This window comes from Paralichthys olivaceus, chromosome 16, assembly GCF_024713975.1.
Source record: "Paralichthys olivaceus isolate ysfri-2021 chromosome 16, ASM2471397v2, whole genome shotgun sequence".
Lineage (NCBI taxonomy): Eukaryota > Metazoa > Chordata > Actinopteri > Pleuronectiformes > Paralichthyidae > Paralichthys > Paralichthys olivaceus.
The window spans coordinates 20,475,376-20,490,450 of NC_091108.1; the positions used below are offsets into that span (position 1 = coordinate 20,475,376).

General features: G+C 41.1%; 1 protein-coding gene across 1 annotated transcript; it reads right to left on the reverse strand.

Annotated features, from left to right (window-relative positions):
- Positions 1-1,907: 1,907 nt before the first annotated feature.
- On the reverse strand, positions 1,908-13,237 carry LOC109638363 (myosin-7-like). The gene is made up of 38 exons (XM_069510955.1): positions 13,177-13,237; positions 12,701-12,908; positions 12,113-12,256; positions 11,273-11,429; positions 11,141-11,168; positions 10,926-11,028; positions 10,638-10,730; positions 10,451-10,514; positions 10,234-10,332; positions 9,994-10,097; positions 9,742-9,880; positions 9,547-9,665; positions 9,314-9,463; positions 9,069-9,239; positions 8,669-8,978; positions 8,512-8,591; positions 8,222-8,427; positions 8,011-8,134; positions 7,802-7,938; positions 7,451-7,706; positions 7,131-7,373; positions 6,864-7,040; positions 6,632-6,777; positions 6,467-6,557; positions 5,997-6,386; positions 5,580-5,706; positions 5,395-5,513; positions 5,106-5,302; positions 4,840-5,023; positions 4,486-4,651; positions 4,269-4,393; positions 3,536-3,844; positions 3,249-3,452; positions 2,863-3,159; positions 2,665-2,769; positions 2,466-2,561; positions 2,244-2,378; positions 1,908-2,041 (listed from the first exon to the last, which is right to left on the reverse strand). The coding sequence occupies exons 2-38, from the start codon at positions 12,899-12,901 to the stop codon at positions 2,021-2,023; spliced, it is 5,817 nt and encodes a 1,938-aa protein (XP_069367056.1). The 5' UTR covers positions 12,902-12,908; positions 13,177-13,237; the 3' UTR covers positions 1,908-2,020.
- Positions 13,238-15,075: the final 1,838 nt, after the last annotated feature.

Sequence of the window (15,075 nt, forward strand, 5' to 3'; positions counted from 1 at the left end):
TTTTAGCATTCAATGAAAAGTGGCCATTGCTGTGGTGCGTATGCATCAAATATGAGTTTGCATCATCTTCCCTGAATTTCAATTTTTACCTCCACCAAGTGGGTTATGTTTTCACTTCTGTCTACTTATTTTCTGGTTGGTTGGTTTATAAGCAAGATTACAAAAAAACTACTGGAAGGATTCACACTTAGACTTTAATGTCCTCTGGGGGAATTTAGTTTTCACTGTGCAATCAACACAAAAGGATACATTTCAGCTAAGGCAACCGGCCAACATCACATGCAACATAACTTTTTTACAAACAAGTTCCATTCACCGTGGCGGTTTATTTAGTCCTGCAATGGAAGAGGTTACAAAGCTTCTACTAAATCTGTCCCTTCTCCATTTAAGTGTGTTGTACCTCCATCAGGATGGCAGTAATGTGAAATTTCCACAAAAACTTGGATGCGGAAGGATGCAGTATGTGTCAGGGAGGAACCTGTTCCTTGATTAATTTTTTTAACATTGCACAGGAGGTTCTCCTGAGAATAATGAGAATAATAACGGATTGACAGATTGTGTGTGCTATTTGGTGCAGCTTGATTAAATTTAAGGCCCTTAGTGTCAACTATTTAGATAAAAAGTTGATACTATTATCAGTGGTGACCAACTAGCTATTAACTAAATCTCTACAAGTCTACAAGTTAACTCCTGAAATAAGACTATAAGCATCATACACCATGTGATCTAATTATAAAGATAGTGAGGTGCTCCATCTCTGGTCAGTCATTTTATTAATTCAAGCCTGAGCTCAGATGTCCTGTTAATCCTTCTGATAATCCTCAACACATTCTGTGCTCTACATGCTGCACCTCTTTATGGGCAGGTGTGAATGTATTTTCATTAGCTCACAGATACCTGCTTGTCTGCTCAGGGAGTTAAAGACATACCATGTAATAAGAGGAGATAATGATTTAAAGCCTTAAATCATTATCTTATAGTCTTCAGCAGCAGCAGCAATGACTGAAGCCTTACTATTCCTGCAAACTATTTATGATACCACAATGTTACTTTTTATTGCATTGCCTAAAATAATAAAACCAAAAATAAAGTAAGTAACTGTAAATTATGTATTACATTATGCACTTTGCAAACAATGTCATGCAAATTGCAGTAACTCACTGAAAATATGTTTTGTGGTATTAAACTGTAAAAACAGTGCATCTAAAAAAATGTTTAATTATATCTACACTGATCATCCATGATATTAAACAATAGTAAAACTAGTGTGTGAACATTTATCTTATGTTTGTTTGTTATTATATATAGCAGTATATTTGTTTCTGATTCTCAGAAAACATCCAGAGCCCTTTGGAGGAGCAGGTAGCCTTCAATGGGATTCACTGTTCAGCTGAGAGATTATGTGCAGTATTATGTTAGTCCTGAGTATAAGTACTGGTTTGTCTTTGACCTTGAGGCCCAGGGTCCTGGAACGTCTGAAACCCTATTTTAAGAACAAGAGATTTGTTTTTATCTCTCTCGGGTTCAGCCACAACCTCGACTTTTTAGTTTTTAGGTTCACTGACGCCACATGTAATGTGTCCCTGTGTTTTCCCGTCTGCAACATAAGTTAGCATAAACCTTTTGCTCAGTCTCATTCCACTTATGTCCTTATGGAAATTGAAAGTAATGGTTTCTCCAGTTTCAATGCTATATTTACTTAATTATATGTGTAACTACAAATTGTAATATTTGTAATCCAAATTTGGAAAAGATATCTTCTTTGTTGATACTGACAATAACATATCTGCCTATCCTTTAGGTGCAACAGGAGGTTGCCAGCACATCAGTATCACATATTACAATATTTCCTTTATAATGTCCCATGAAAGCATTCGTTCTCAAAAAAAGAAGAAGGATGAACAGAATGATTTGCAACAGCTTGAAGAAATTTTATTAAGCACTACAGTTGGTGAATAGTGGTAGTTGAGGGGATCTACAATACACAGCAGGACAAAGTATCTCTGAAGGCTCCAAAGGTTCACTCCTCATCGAAGCCTTTCTGTTGCAGCCATTTAAGTTGGAAGAGGGAGAAGAAGAGAAACAGCTGTTAGGTCTTTGGATTAGTGCTGCTTTAGTACCACAAAGCAATATATCTATTGTGCTGATAACTGAATAGCAGAGTAGCATACATGTAGCCAATAGAGGGCAGCGTGTGTCAGGGTCGGATAATGTGCACCTGCTACAAAATGCATGCTTCAAACCTTTGAGCCCACGTCACGGCTCTTGGCACGTAGCTTGTTGACCTGGGACTCAGCGATGTCAGCTCGCTCTTCCACCTCATCCAGGTCATGCTGCAATTTGCGGAACTTGCCAAGGTGGACATTTGCCTGTTCCTCCTGTTTTGTCAAATTAAACAAATTGCATTAGTTGAACTAATTGTAGAGTGGTATAAGGGTAAAGGCACCACATATTTCCACACTTACAGCCTCCTCTGCAGATCTCTTGTAAGCTTTGACTTTCAGCTGCAGCTTGTCCACTAGATCTTGGAGTCTGGCAATATTCTTGCGGTCCTCATCAGTCTATGCAAACAAGTTACAAATTTATTTCCTGAAAAAGATATTTCAACCACACAAACATATGTATGAAGGAAAGTGAAGGAACCCTAGTGTACATGCTACAAACCTGATAGGTAAGTTCCTTCATGCGGCGTTCATATTTACGGATACCCTTCACAGCTTCACTGCTTTTTTTCTGCTCCATTTCCACCTCATTTTCCAGCTCCTTCATCTGTCCAGGGATTAGAATTTTCAAGTAATATTCTCAGTAACTTCTTCATAATCATTGCCTACCAAAGCTAACAAATGTAACAAAAAGTCTCACCCTGGCCTCGAGCTTCTGCATCTGCTTCTTGCCTCCCTTCAAGGCGATCTGTTCAGCTTCATCCAGACGGTGCTGCAGGTCTTTGATGGTTTGCTCCATGTTCTTCTTCATACGCTCCAGGTGAGCGCTGGTGTCCTGCTCTTTCTTCAGCTCCTCTGCCATCATGGCTGCATCAGTAATGGCCTTCTTAGCCTTCTCCTCTGCATTTCTGGACTCCTGCACTGCGTCTTCCACTTCAGTTTGAAGCTGGGAACTATCGGCCTCCAGCTTCTTCTTCTGGTTGAGCAGACTAGTGTTCTGGTTGAATATAAAATGTTATAATAGAAATCTTGAGTAGGTTGACAGTAATAAGAAGGACTGTGCCAGGTACAACCTGTGTATTTTACCTGTGAGTGCAGGAGCTGCACCCTCTCACTAACATCCAGCAGCTCTTGCTCAGCAAGTTTGCGACCTCTTTCAGTTTGCTCCAGAGCAGCTCTCAGCTCTTCCACTTCAGCCTGAAGCAGGTTATTGCGTCTCTCTACAATGGCAATGTTTTCCTTCATATCTTCATTGAGTCTCAGAGAGTCATCAAGCTGGAGCTGAGCATCCTGTAAAGTTTTCAAAGCATCCAGTTACAAAATTACCGGATGACGACGGGAACAAAAATTAAAAGCTCAGTTTCCTTTTTTACCTTCAAATGTGCATGAACAGATTTGAGTTGCTTCTGGGCCTCAGATGCCTGCCTGTTGGCCTGGCTTAGCTGGATCTCCATCTCATTGAGGTCTCCCTCCATCTTCTTCTTCAGACGCATGGCCTCATTCCTGCTGCGAGTCTCTGCCTCCAGAGAACTCTGCAGGGTGTCAACGGCCCTCTGTAGGTTCCTCTTGCTCTGTTCCATCTCCTCATCTTTCTCAGTGAGTTTACGCTCCATGTCCGCCTTGATCTGGTTGAACTCAAGCTGGGCTCTCAGAATCTTGCCCTCCTCATGCTCAAGAGAACACTAAGACAGACATCAGGAGTAACTGCTGTAAAACTGACCCACAAATGAAATCCTAATTTTGCAACTGTGCATGTTCTGTACACTTGCAGAGCACTTTGTCAGGAACACTTGATTTTTCCTGCAATCATTCGACCCAACCTGCCTTATGTCAGCAATCCAGGCTGCTGGTCATGAAGTAGTGTTGGGTGGACTGTTTTCTTGAAACGTTTTGGCCCTCAATACTAATCAATCATGCTTTGAATTTCACAGTGTATCTGGGTATTGCTGTTGACCGTATTCATCCCTTTATGGCCACAGAAGTTTACCTTCTAATAGTTACTTCCTGGTGGTTATCCAGTATTAGAATGGTGTTCCTTATAATGTGCTCAGTGAGAGACCATATGTCGGTGAGAAACTATCTGTGGATTTGAGGTTCAAGTCTTACCTCCGCTTCTTCGAGGGCAGAGTGAATCTCACTCTTTTCTTGCTCTAGCTGCTTACGAACCTTCTCCAACTCATGAATAGTTTTTCCTCCCTCACCAAGTTGCTCAGTGAGGTCTGAAATTTCCTCTGTGTATGGAAAAAGTTGTGTTTTGTTGGTATTTTTTGACATCTGCAAATTATATGGATTGCCTGCTAAGACACATTGACTGATACGTTACCCTGCAGATTCTTGTTCTCTCTTTTCATGGTCTCCAGATGATCAATAGACTCCTCATAGGAGTTCTTCAGTTTGAAGAGCTCAGTGCTCAGAGACCTGGCTTCTTTCTGAGAGCTCTCCAGTTCACACTGAGACTCCTCATACTTCTGCTTCCACTCAGACAGGACCTAGACATTGAGATACAAGTTGTACAATTTTTGGTTTAAATCCCCAAACTGAGCTGCGTTTGAAAAAACAAGTACAATTACATGTACTATCAAAAGGCTGTGTATCCATTAGATATTTATGAGATTGTCCAACAATGTACAGCATTACCATTCCATTTTTTGGGGTGGTCATAAAAAAATACTGATACCTTGTCAAAGTTTCTTTGCTTCTTGTCCAGAACAGCAGCAGCAGCATTAGATCTCTCCACATCCACCATGAGATCTTCAATCTCATTCTGCAGTCTGTGCTTGGTCTTCTCCAGAGAGGAACATTTAGCATTGACTGCCTCAACAGCCTCCTCAGCATCCTGCAGACGCTGAGCCAGCTTTTTTCTGAAGGACAACAGAATTGATTCAGGCTTAGTTGCTTTTAAACTTTGCTGAACTGTTGGAAGTAGAAATATATTTGACTCACTTGGCCTCCTCCAGCTCCTCGGTCCTCTGGATGGCATCAGTTTCGTACTTAGTTCTCCACTGAGCCACCTCAGAGTTGGCCTTGGACATGCCGCGCTGCAGTTCAGCCTTGGCCTCCTGCTCCTCCTCATACTGCTCTCTGAGCAGGTCACAGTCGTGACGAGAGGACTGCACTGCGTGGGCTAATGCATTCTTGGCCTGGATTAATTAAGAAAATGTGGGTGTTCATTAAACTATTTTTGAATCTCAAAAATGAATTGACACATATTGTTAAATAGTAAATCCCAAACCTTTATTTCCTCCTCTAGTTGTCTTTTCAAATCTTCAAGTTGTTGATTATAGGAATTCTTTCCTCGTGTCAGCTGAGAAATAAGAGATACTCTCTCCTCCAGCTGTCTTGATAGCTCATCTAGAAAGGCAAACAATTCAGAGTAACATTTTTTTAACATTCAAATGAAAAGAGCATAATACAAACCAGTTTCAGCTTGAAGCTTCGCTCTGTGGGTGGTGGAGTCGTTGAGGGATCGCTGGTATTCATCACACTTGTTTCTGTATTCATTCATTTGATCCTCCATGGTTCTGCTGGTCTTCTCCAAGATAGTCTTTAAATAAATATACATTTTACATGACCAAATTAAGCATAGCAATGCAGAAGGAAGTTATGCATATATTAACCCATTTTAGTTATTTGCAAAGTGGAGCCGTAACTGAATACAGGAAACTTCCTCACGGATGCCACCCTCTATTCGTTTTATGGAGAGCAACAATTAAATTCAAATTTAATAAAGACTGATTGATATTGTCTCACATTGATTGAAAAATGTTCATCTAAAAAACACTAGTTTACCAGTTGGCTGTAGAAATTTGCATTGTGCACCTTAAGCATATGTACCTTAGACTTAACTACATGTTCCATACTGGACACCACATCATCCAGCTCCAGTCTGAGCTCACTCTTCTCCTTCTCCAGTTTCTGCTTGACTCTCTGCAGGTTGTCTATCTGCTCTCCCAGGTCAGCAACACTGTCAGCTTGTTTCTTCCTGAGTGAGGCAGCGGTGGCTTCATGCTGCAGAGTGGCCTCTTCAAGGTCTCTGCGCAGTTTCTGGAACTCAGCCTCCCTCTTCTTGTTCATCTCAATCTGGACAGATGTTGCTCCACCGGCCTCCTCCAGCCTCTCACTGATCTCCTCCAGCTCTCTGGCCAAGTCTGCTCTCTGCTTCTCCACCCTGGCTCGGGCAGCTCGCTCTGCCTCAAGCTCTTCCTCCAGCTCTTCAACACGAGCCTTAGTCACAACAACATGTTTAAGTGTAGCAACATTGTGAAAAATTGTACACACTTATTTAACACTGTTATACTTGTTACCTGCAGCTCTTTGAGCTTCTTCTGCAGTTGAAGGATTATGGCCAGGTCATCTTCTATTTTGCCATTCAGCTGAATGATTTCAAAGTCTTTCCTACAAAATTGTGTTTAGTTAGTGTTTGTTTCATAAAACAAGTGATAAAGAATAATCAGAGTGAAAACTTTTACTTTTTCAGTCGTTCCTCCAACTGCTGCTTGTCATTTTCTAGATCCATAACAGTCTCCAGAGTCAGCTTCAAGTCTCCCTCCAGCTTTCTCTTTGCTCTCTCAAGGTCCATTCGAATTTTCTTCTCTTGTTCAAGAGACCCTTCAAGCTTAATTTGACATCATTGCAACATTTGTGAGTTTAATTGTCAATACTTAATATATCATCTACATGGTATAAGATATTATTTCTTACATCATCCACTTGCTGCTCCAGCTTGGCCTTGGCCTTGGTCAGAGTGTTGACTTTGTCTTCTTCACTCTGCAGGTCATCCAGTGTTTGCTGATGAGCCTCCTGTAGGGCTTTCTTTTCCTTGGTCAGCTTGGCAATGATCTCATCCAGAGCAGCCATTTCCTCAACCAGGTTCTTTACCTATAACCAGGAGACATTTTCTTCAAGGACTTCATCACAGTTCAAATGTGGGACACAGACTAATTTTATTGTCATTAGTGTTTGTAGTACCTTGTTCTCGGTGGCATGCTTCTCTTTCTCCACTTTTGCCAGAGTTAACTCTAAGTCATCGATGTCCTTCTTTAACTCAGAGCACTCGTCCTCCAGCTTCCTCTTTTTGGCCGTCAGTTCAGCGTTCATCTCCTCCTCATCCTCCAGCCTCTCTGTCAGCTCTTTGGCCTTTGATTCCATTTGGATTTTGTTTTTGATCAGCCCCTCACATCTTTCTTCAGCATCGCACAGATTATCTTGCTCCTGTCAAACATTTAGTCTCATTAGCACATGCTTTAATGACAAGTTAAAGGAAAATGTCACTTAAGTGCTGTTGTTACCGCTTGAACTTGTAGCTGCAGGTCATTCTTCTCTTGGAGAAGTGAAACCATTTTTTCCTCTAGTTCCTTCCTACGAGCTTCAGACTTTGCATAAGCCTCTTTCAGCTTCAGGAATTCTTCCTTCATGTTGGCCATCTCCTTTTCTGCCTCAGCAGATCTCAACAGAGGTTTAATTTTGAAGAACAGCTTCATCCAAGGCCAATTCTTGACCCCCATGAAGGATCGGACATTCCACTGGATCACCAATAGAGCATCCCTGGAAGATTATTTTTTTCAATAAAATAGAAGCTTTATTTAAATCAATAGATCAAAAAGCAATAATTGTTGAATGAACCAATATGATCTTGATACCTGCGTTCCACTATCTTCTGAAACTCAATACGAGACAAAAGCCCACGGGATCTGGCTTGAATAGCAGTGATGATTTTGGAGAGACGCTCATCTCTCATTTCTTCAAGCAGACCCAGTAATCCAGCCTTAAAGAACACCTAAAGACGACAATATGTATTAGACTTTTTATAATTCTCTCAATCTACTAGACTGTGTATCTCAGATAATACCTTTGTGTGTCCAAACTTGTATTGATTGTGATCAATATCCAAGGATCCAAGGAGTTTCTCTGCTCCCTTCCTGCTGTCAATGAACTGACCCTCAGGGATGGCAACAGGATTCAGGATGCGGTATCTGGAAAATGTATAAGAAAAAATATCTTGGAGCATAATCTTTGTGGGTTTTTTCTTCATGCCATATGTGACTTTAATGAGGTAATACCTCTGTTTGAAATCTCCGTAGAGGATTCTGTTGGGGAAACCCTTTCTGCAGATCCTGATGCCTTCCAGCACACCGTTACAACGCAGCTGGTGCATCACCAGGGGATTCTCCATGGCCCCAGGAGTCTTGGTCTCATTGGGGATGATGCAGCGTACAAAGTGGGGGTGGGTAGACCTCAAGTTGGTCATCAGCTTGTTCAGGTTCTCCTGTAATATAGTAAAGCAATAGTTTACATATGCTGGTTCACTCTCATATACAAAATAGCATATCAATAGCATGTCATACAATACCCTATGAAGAGCAGACACAGTCTGAAATGATGATCCCTTCTTTTTCTTCTCTTTTTTACCTTCAGTACCTTCACCCGTAACTGTACAGAAAAAGTGTGACTTTAACTATTATAAAAAACTGTTGGACCATCAAAAGTTTAAATTCACACCATTGTACCTGAATCACTCCCAGCATAATTTGCAAAAAGGACAGGGAGCAGCTTGAGAGTGGACTTCTGGTACAATCCAACGACAGTCTCATTCAGAGGATCTTTGTTCTTCACCAGCCAGTTGTTGATATTATAATCAACAGTTCCAGCGTAGTGCATCAGGGCAAAATGGGCCTCTGGTTTTCCTTTGACAACTCTGGGCTTCTGGAAGTTTGCAGATTTCCCCAGATGGTTGTCATAGAGCTTAGCTTTAAAGGTGGCATCAGAAGCTTTAGGGAACATGCACTCCTCTTCAAGGATGGACATGATACCCATGGGCTGAGGAGACAAAATATGAGTTGTTTGAATAAATAAACCTTTTTTGTTTTATTTATTCATGTCTTTACGTCTAATAGCCTGGTGTCTCACCTTCTCAATGAGGTCAATACAGGCCTGCAAGTCCATACCAAAATCAATGAAAGTCCATTCAATGCCCTCTTTCTTGTACTCTTCCTGCTCCAGCACGAACATGTGGTGGTTGAAAAACTGTTGCAGTTTTTCATTGGTGAAGTTGATGCACAGCTGCTCAAACGTGTTGTACTGGGAAGGGGAAAAATAATTGTTATCATTCCATTCATAAAAAAACAGGGCTGGGTTGATTGTATATTACTCACATCAAAGATCTCAAATCCAGCAATGTCCAGCACACCAATGAAGTACTGGCGAGGCTGCTTGGTCTCCAGTGACTGGTTGATTCTAATTACCATCCACAGGAACATCCTTTCATAAACAGCTTTGGATAGAGCTCCAACAGCATAGTTGACCTGTAGAACAGGAAATGTATCTAACCCCATCCTACAAAATAAAGGGATAACAAGGTTTGAAGCCGGCTTCCATGAGTTCTTACCTGGGCGACATTTTGTCCCTTGGTGACCCACTCATTTCCTACTTTGACTCTGGGGTGACAGAGACCTTTGATGAGGTCGGCAGAGTTCAGACCCATCAGATAAGCTGATTTGTCAGCATCTGAGGAAAGACAGGGAAAGTTGTGAAAGTCTGTGAGTTGGTTCTGAGCCAACCTGGCAGACAGAGCCTTTCTTACCCTCAGTGCCATCAGCGTCGGCCTGCTCCTCTCTCTGCCTCTGCTTGAACTTCATGTTGCCGTAATGCATGATGGCACCAGTCAGTTTATAAACAGAGTTCTTTTCCTCTTGAGTGAAACCCAACACATCAAAAGCATTCTGTGGAGGAGCACACAATAATTCCTTAAATCATTTCTGTCTCAATAGGGTTTTTTATTGTGATTATATCACAATGACCAAATGTGCTGTATATGTATCACAATGAGCCTGACATCTGTTGCCATCAGTTCCTCCGCATCATCAATAGAGGCCACTTGGGTTTCCCCCTGAGAGATGAAGGCATAGTCGTAGGGATTGTTTGTGATCAGCAGCATCTCTGTATGACATAAAACAGAGGGTGAGCAAAGGTCAGACAAATGGAAACACAGCTAGAATATGAAGGCGATGGCATCCATAGGTATTACTTTTAATCTTATCGTTTTTTTCCCCCATGAGCATGGCTCTGTACTAACCCAAGAGTTCAGGCTTCTTGTTGGAGAGAATCTGGTAGAAAATGTGGTAATCTCTCTCAGCCCTGAGCTGGAAGGTCACACGAGACTTCTCCAGAAGGTCTGACAATAGACAAATATAAGAGAGATGCTTTGAGTTAAATTGACTGCATCAAAAAACACCAATAGTCTTTGTAGAAAAAATTGTACTTTGATAAGGATTTTTTTTTTTTGTTCTTACATGTTTCGATATCAGCGGAGGCTAACTTTCCCCTGGTGTCAAAATGAATTCTGATGAATTTACCCTGAAAGGATAAAGTGTGTATCAATAAATATATCTTGATATCTGCTTATGTTGCTGATTGTGTTTTTATGGGAACTGAATACATAATATTGACAATACAATCACAAAATGATCAGACACTCACAAATCTAGAGGAGTTGTCATTCCTGATGGTTTTTGCGTTACCAAAGGCCTCCAGAGCTGGATTAGCCTGGATGATTTGATCCTCCAGGGTACCCTGACACAGAGGGAAATTGTGTATGTTCAATCTGTCATTACTTACACATAGAGACTGTAGCTGCCTCTAATGTCACCGAGTGATATTTGTCTGGTTTGTGAAAGATTGAAGAGCCTCTGCAACTACAAATAGAGTAATTACAGTGTAAGTGGTAATAAAAACAGGAATGCACAACCATCAGAGGTAATTATTCACCTTGTCTTTGGCAATCTCCTTCTTACTGCCTCCAGCTGCAATGCTTGCAAAATACTGGATGACTCTCTTCGTGTTGACAGTCTTTCCTGCACCAGATTCTCCACTACAAATGCAAAGTGAATAACCAATACAGTGGCACAATGTAGAATTATTATTATTATGTAGAGTTATTTCAGAGCATATAGTGTTACAGTATAGAGTTTTTAAGTGCTTACGTAATCAGAATTGACTGGTTCTCACGATCTACAAACACAAGAGTACAACTTTGTCAGTGTCAGGTTTGATTATGTTTAAATGTAATGAATGTTACTCAAAAAAGCATATAACATAGTCTTATCAGTTTGTACCTGACAGCATGTACTGGTAGGCGTTGTCAGAGATGGAGAAGATATGAGGAGGAGCTTCACTCCTCTTCTTTCCTCTGTAGGCAATAACCACTTCCTGGTTGTAGACTGGCAGCCACTTGTAGGGGTTGACAGTCACACAGAACAGCCCAGAGTAGGTCTGACAAAAACAGTCATTTTAACATCATCACCATTTTGGCATCAGTTCTTTACCTTTTTTTGGACTAAACCTTTATACCTTTAAACCCTTTACCTCTAAACTTTAGAAAGCTTTGATTTTCCTCCGCTCTCCAACCCCCAAAGGAAGTTCTACTTTATGTCCTGTCCATTATTTTTATTTATAATATATAGTCAGTGAAACAATATTCATCTAAAACATGCTGTGGCAGCGGGGTGTGATTAGGGCGCCAACTTCTGGACGACAGGGAGGAGTGGCACGGCCGGTGATCGGACAGCTGTGCAGAATCAGGTAATCAGGCAATCAATAAGAGAATGCTGGTAACCTGGTTCTGGTCTCTTGCAGTAGGCTGGGGTTCTGAAGCCGGAGCAGACGCCCGTACGTGTGTGGATCCTGAGACCCAAGTGGATGTGAAAAGGCTCGATATAGGAAGTGGATGTGTTCGCCTGGGAAGGCTTGTCAAAAATAATAAAAGACTTTGTGAAAACACCATTCTCTCCTCCTGTATTTTCCCGGAGTGGGCCGAGTACTCCCACACATGCACAAATAAAAGTTTCTGTGAGTGTGAAATAAATGTTTTATCACATTTACACTTTAGTAGTTTGGGCACCAAGCTTAGAGTAGCACACAGTAGAGTTTAATGTTTACCGGCTTGTTCTACTCACATAGATCATCCATGCTGCATAACGCTCTTTGAGGTTAAACAGCACGGCTGGTTCGTGGAGGAAGGTCAGCATGGCCATGTCCTCGATCTTGTCAAACTTTGGAGGATTCTGTTGCAGAATCTGAGAGTCCTTGACAATCACAGTCTGAGGAGAAGATGCAGTTTTCTGATTAATATGTGACTGTCAAACAATTTTCACATAGAAATGCTGTTCTAATGAGTGAGACATTCAGGCAACATTATTACTGTCAGCATTGCGAGTGTAGCATTACAAATCATGCCATACATTGCGATACCTCGATTCATCACTCAGTTGCTCAGTGTAGAGACGAGAGACACTTTAATTGCAGCTTCACACAGGGTCTCACTTTAAATCCCATTCACACTCACTCTGTGATTGACAGTTGAAATCACATAGATTTACACCAAGATTCACACTTGCTCCCAGACATGGATTCATACTCAAACATCGATCTTACATAACCTTCATCTCTACAGATTCAAAAGCTTTGTCCATGGTTTCAAGTATGATAAAGCAAATGATGTGTTGTCAATATTAAAAACTGAATGCCAAAATATAACCACTGACCTTCCCATTCTGGGTCTCCACAGTGACCTTGTCTCCATCTCGGCTGGTGATGGTTGCCTTCACAAACTCTTCCACTTGATCTGGGACAAAGCATTCCTTCTTTATGTCGAAGATACGCGTGGAGGCCTCCATACGCTCCCTATCCGACTTCCTCAGGTACGAGGCTGCGGCCCCAAACACAGACATCTCTGCATCCCCCATGACTGCACTAAAGTACACACAGTCAGCAGAGAAGATGAGGGCTTCATCCTGTCTCTATCGGACACCATCAAATCTGTAATGTCATATTGTCCAACTACTGGTTTAAAGGATCTAATTATGTTCTCTTTTTTTCAATTCCTCGACATTTGAATTTTTACCTGAAGAATCTTTAAAGATCCAAAAGATCGTATGTGCATAAATTGAACTACCGAACAAAAAAATCATATTTCGTCAGTCTCTCGAATATGAAATCCTGAGGAGACAAAATGTTTTACCTATGGGTTCAACTCAGATGAGAGGTGAGCTCAGGCTTTAGAGAATCTACCAGTGTACCACCTGCACAGAGAAATATAAGTACGACATTAGTAGCTGACGCACATCAACATGAGTAGAAATAACAGATGTCATTTAAAAATTATTTGTCCAACTTAGTTAGGACAAATGTTTAAGTATAACTAGCAAAGGCATATTTTGTTAAATGTCAATTCTGCATTACTCATCACCTCTATTCCTTTAAATTAGATCATTCTGAAAAAAGTTTACCTTTAGTTCAGGCAATAGAAAGACAAATTGTGAAAAACAGCATCTGTGAATACAAATACAATTATTTATTTAGACTTACAGCAGTCAGGTGAGGAAGAAGAAGCAGCTACTGACCTGCAGGGCAGCACAGATCAAATATATAACCCTAGATAACCCTGCCTTACAAGGCCAAGGGCACCACCCTGACCTGATAACTAACACACACATACACAAACACACACATGAACAGGTACACGACTACCACACATGCCATTAAACCCTCACACACACACACACACTGGTAATCACCATCACTTTCATCTCTTGTGACAGGCCTCTCTGGCTCTCATGATGTCTGGCCGCCCTCTCTGCTTGTTTGTATCCAAATAATGTGACTTTTCGGGAGCAGAGCCAGGAACATTTCTCCAGCATAACTGGCCTGTGACTCACTCAAGCATAAACTCTCTATCTCTAATTCTACCAAACTTTTTTTTATCATCTCATGTGCTAAATTCTTTTACCAAGTGACGACTGATCGTGGACAGAAATCAGATTCCAGTTCTCGCCTGTGAGGAGGAGCAAACACGAGCATGTCATAATAAGAGAGGTATTTCGTTTTTTATTGGTACCAAGGCCAAAAATATGAATCCAAGTTTAATTTTTATCAAGTGCACATTCATTTTAAATGTAGGCGTTAATCTGGTGACTGCTCACTTATCACAACAGTACGTGTTGTCTGTGCAACTGTTGTTAGGGTAAGGAAAATATTTTGGAATGAAAAAAGAATCTCATGCAGCCTTAAACAGCAGGTTTGTTAATAGGAAACAATGGGAGAAACCACTGTCATCTTCTATTTCAGTATACAGTAAGTGGTCACAGAATGTTGAAAGAAAAAAAATCAATGTGACAAAATGTGTTGTTTCCAGATCCAATTTTTTTAATATCTCCATTTTCTTTGACATCAAACACAACTTGAGTCAACCTCTGAAGCTACGATGTATCATACATCCAACTGATGACAGGGATTCACGTTTAATGTCATTTTCTGCCCTTAGTCATCTTGTGGCTCAGGAGGGAGAGTGGGTTGTCCACTAGGTAGCGGTTCAATCCCAGTGTCCCCCATTCCATATGACTGTGGAAGTTAAGCCATTTGCTAACTGATGTTTTTGTTGTTTTATACTGTAGCTTGTTTTTTATGATTTTCTGTCCTTATGTTGTCACTTGTTTATTGATAATAATTGTCCACCAAAGTGAACAGTATAGTTCTATTCTATTAATTGTGCACTCAGCCCAGCTATGTTGAGCAGATGGGGGTTTCATAAAATCCCCAAGCACATTTCATCACGTGGAATGGGGGAGACTGGGAATGTACCGCAGGCCTGCTGGTCAGTGGATGACCCCACTACCTCCAGACCCACTGCCACTTTTATTTTAAACAATGGTCATTTGATGATAATGACATAAGTAATTCCTGATAAAAAGATAAATTCAGGTAGGATGCTCTTTTCTATGCTTGGTGGCAAACAGCTGCATCCATCCCATGTCACTGGTCTGATTTGCTATTCTATTTAAAGGCCCTCAGCTGCTTTAGTCATGCTCCTTCTGTAGGTCCCAAGAACGGTCTGGATTTCTCAGTAATCTCCCACAGCGGG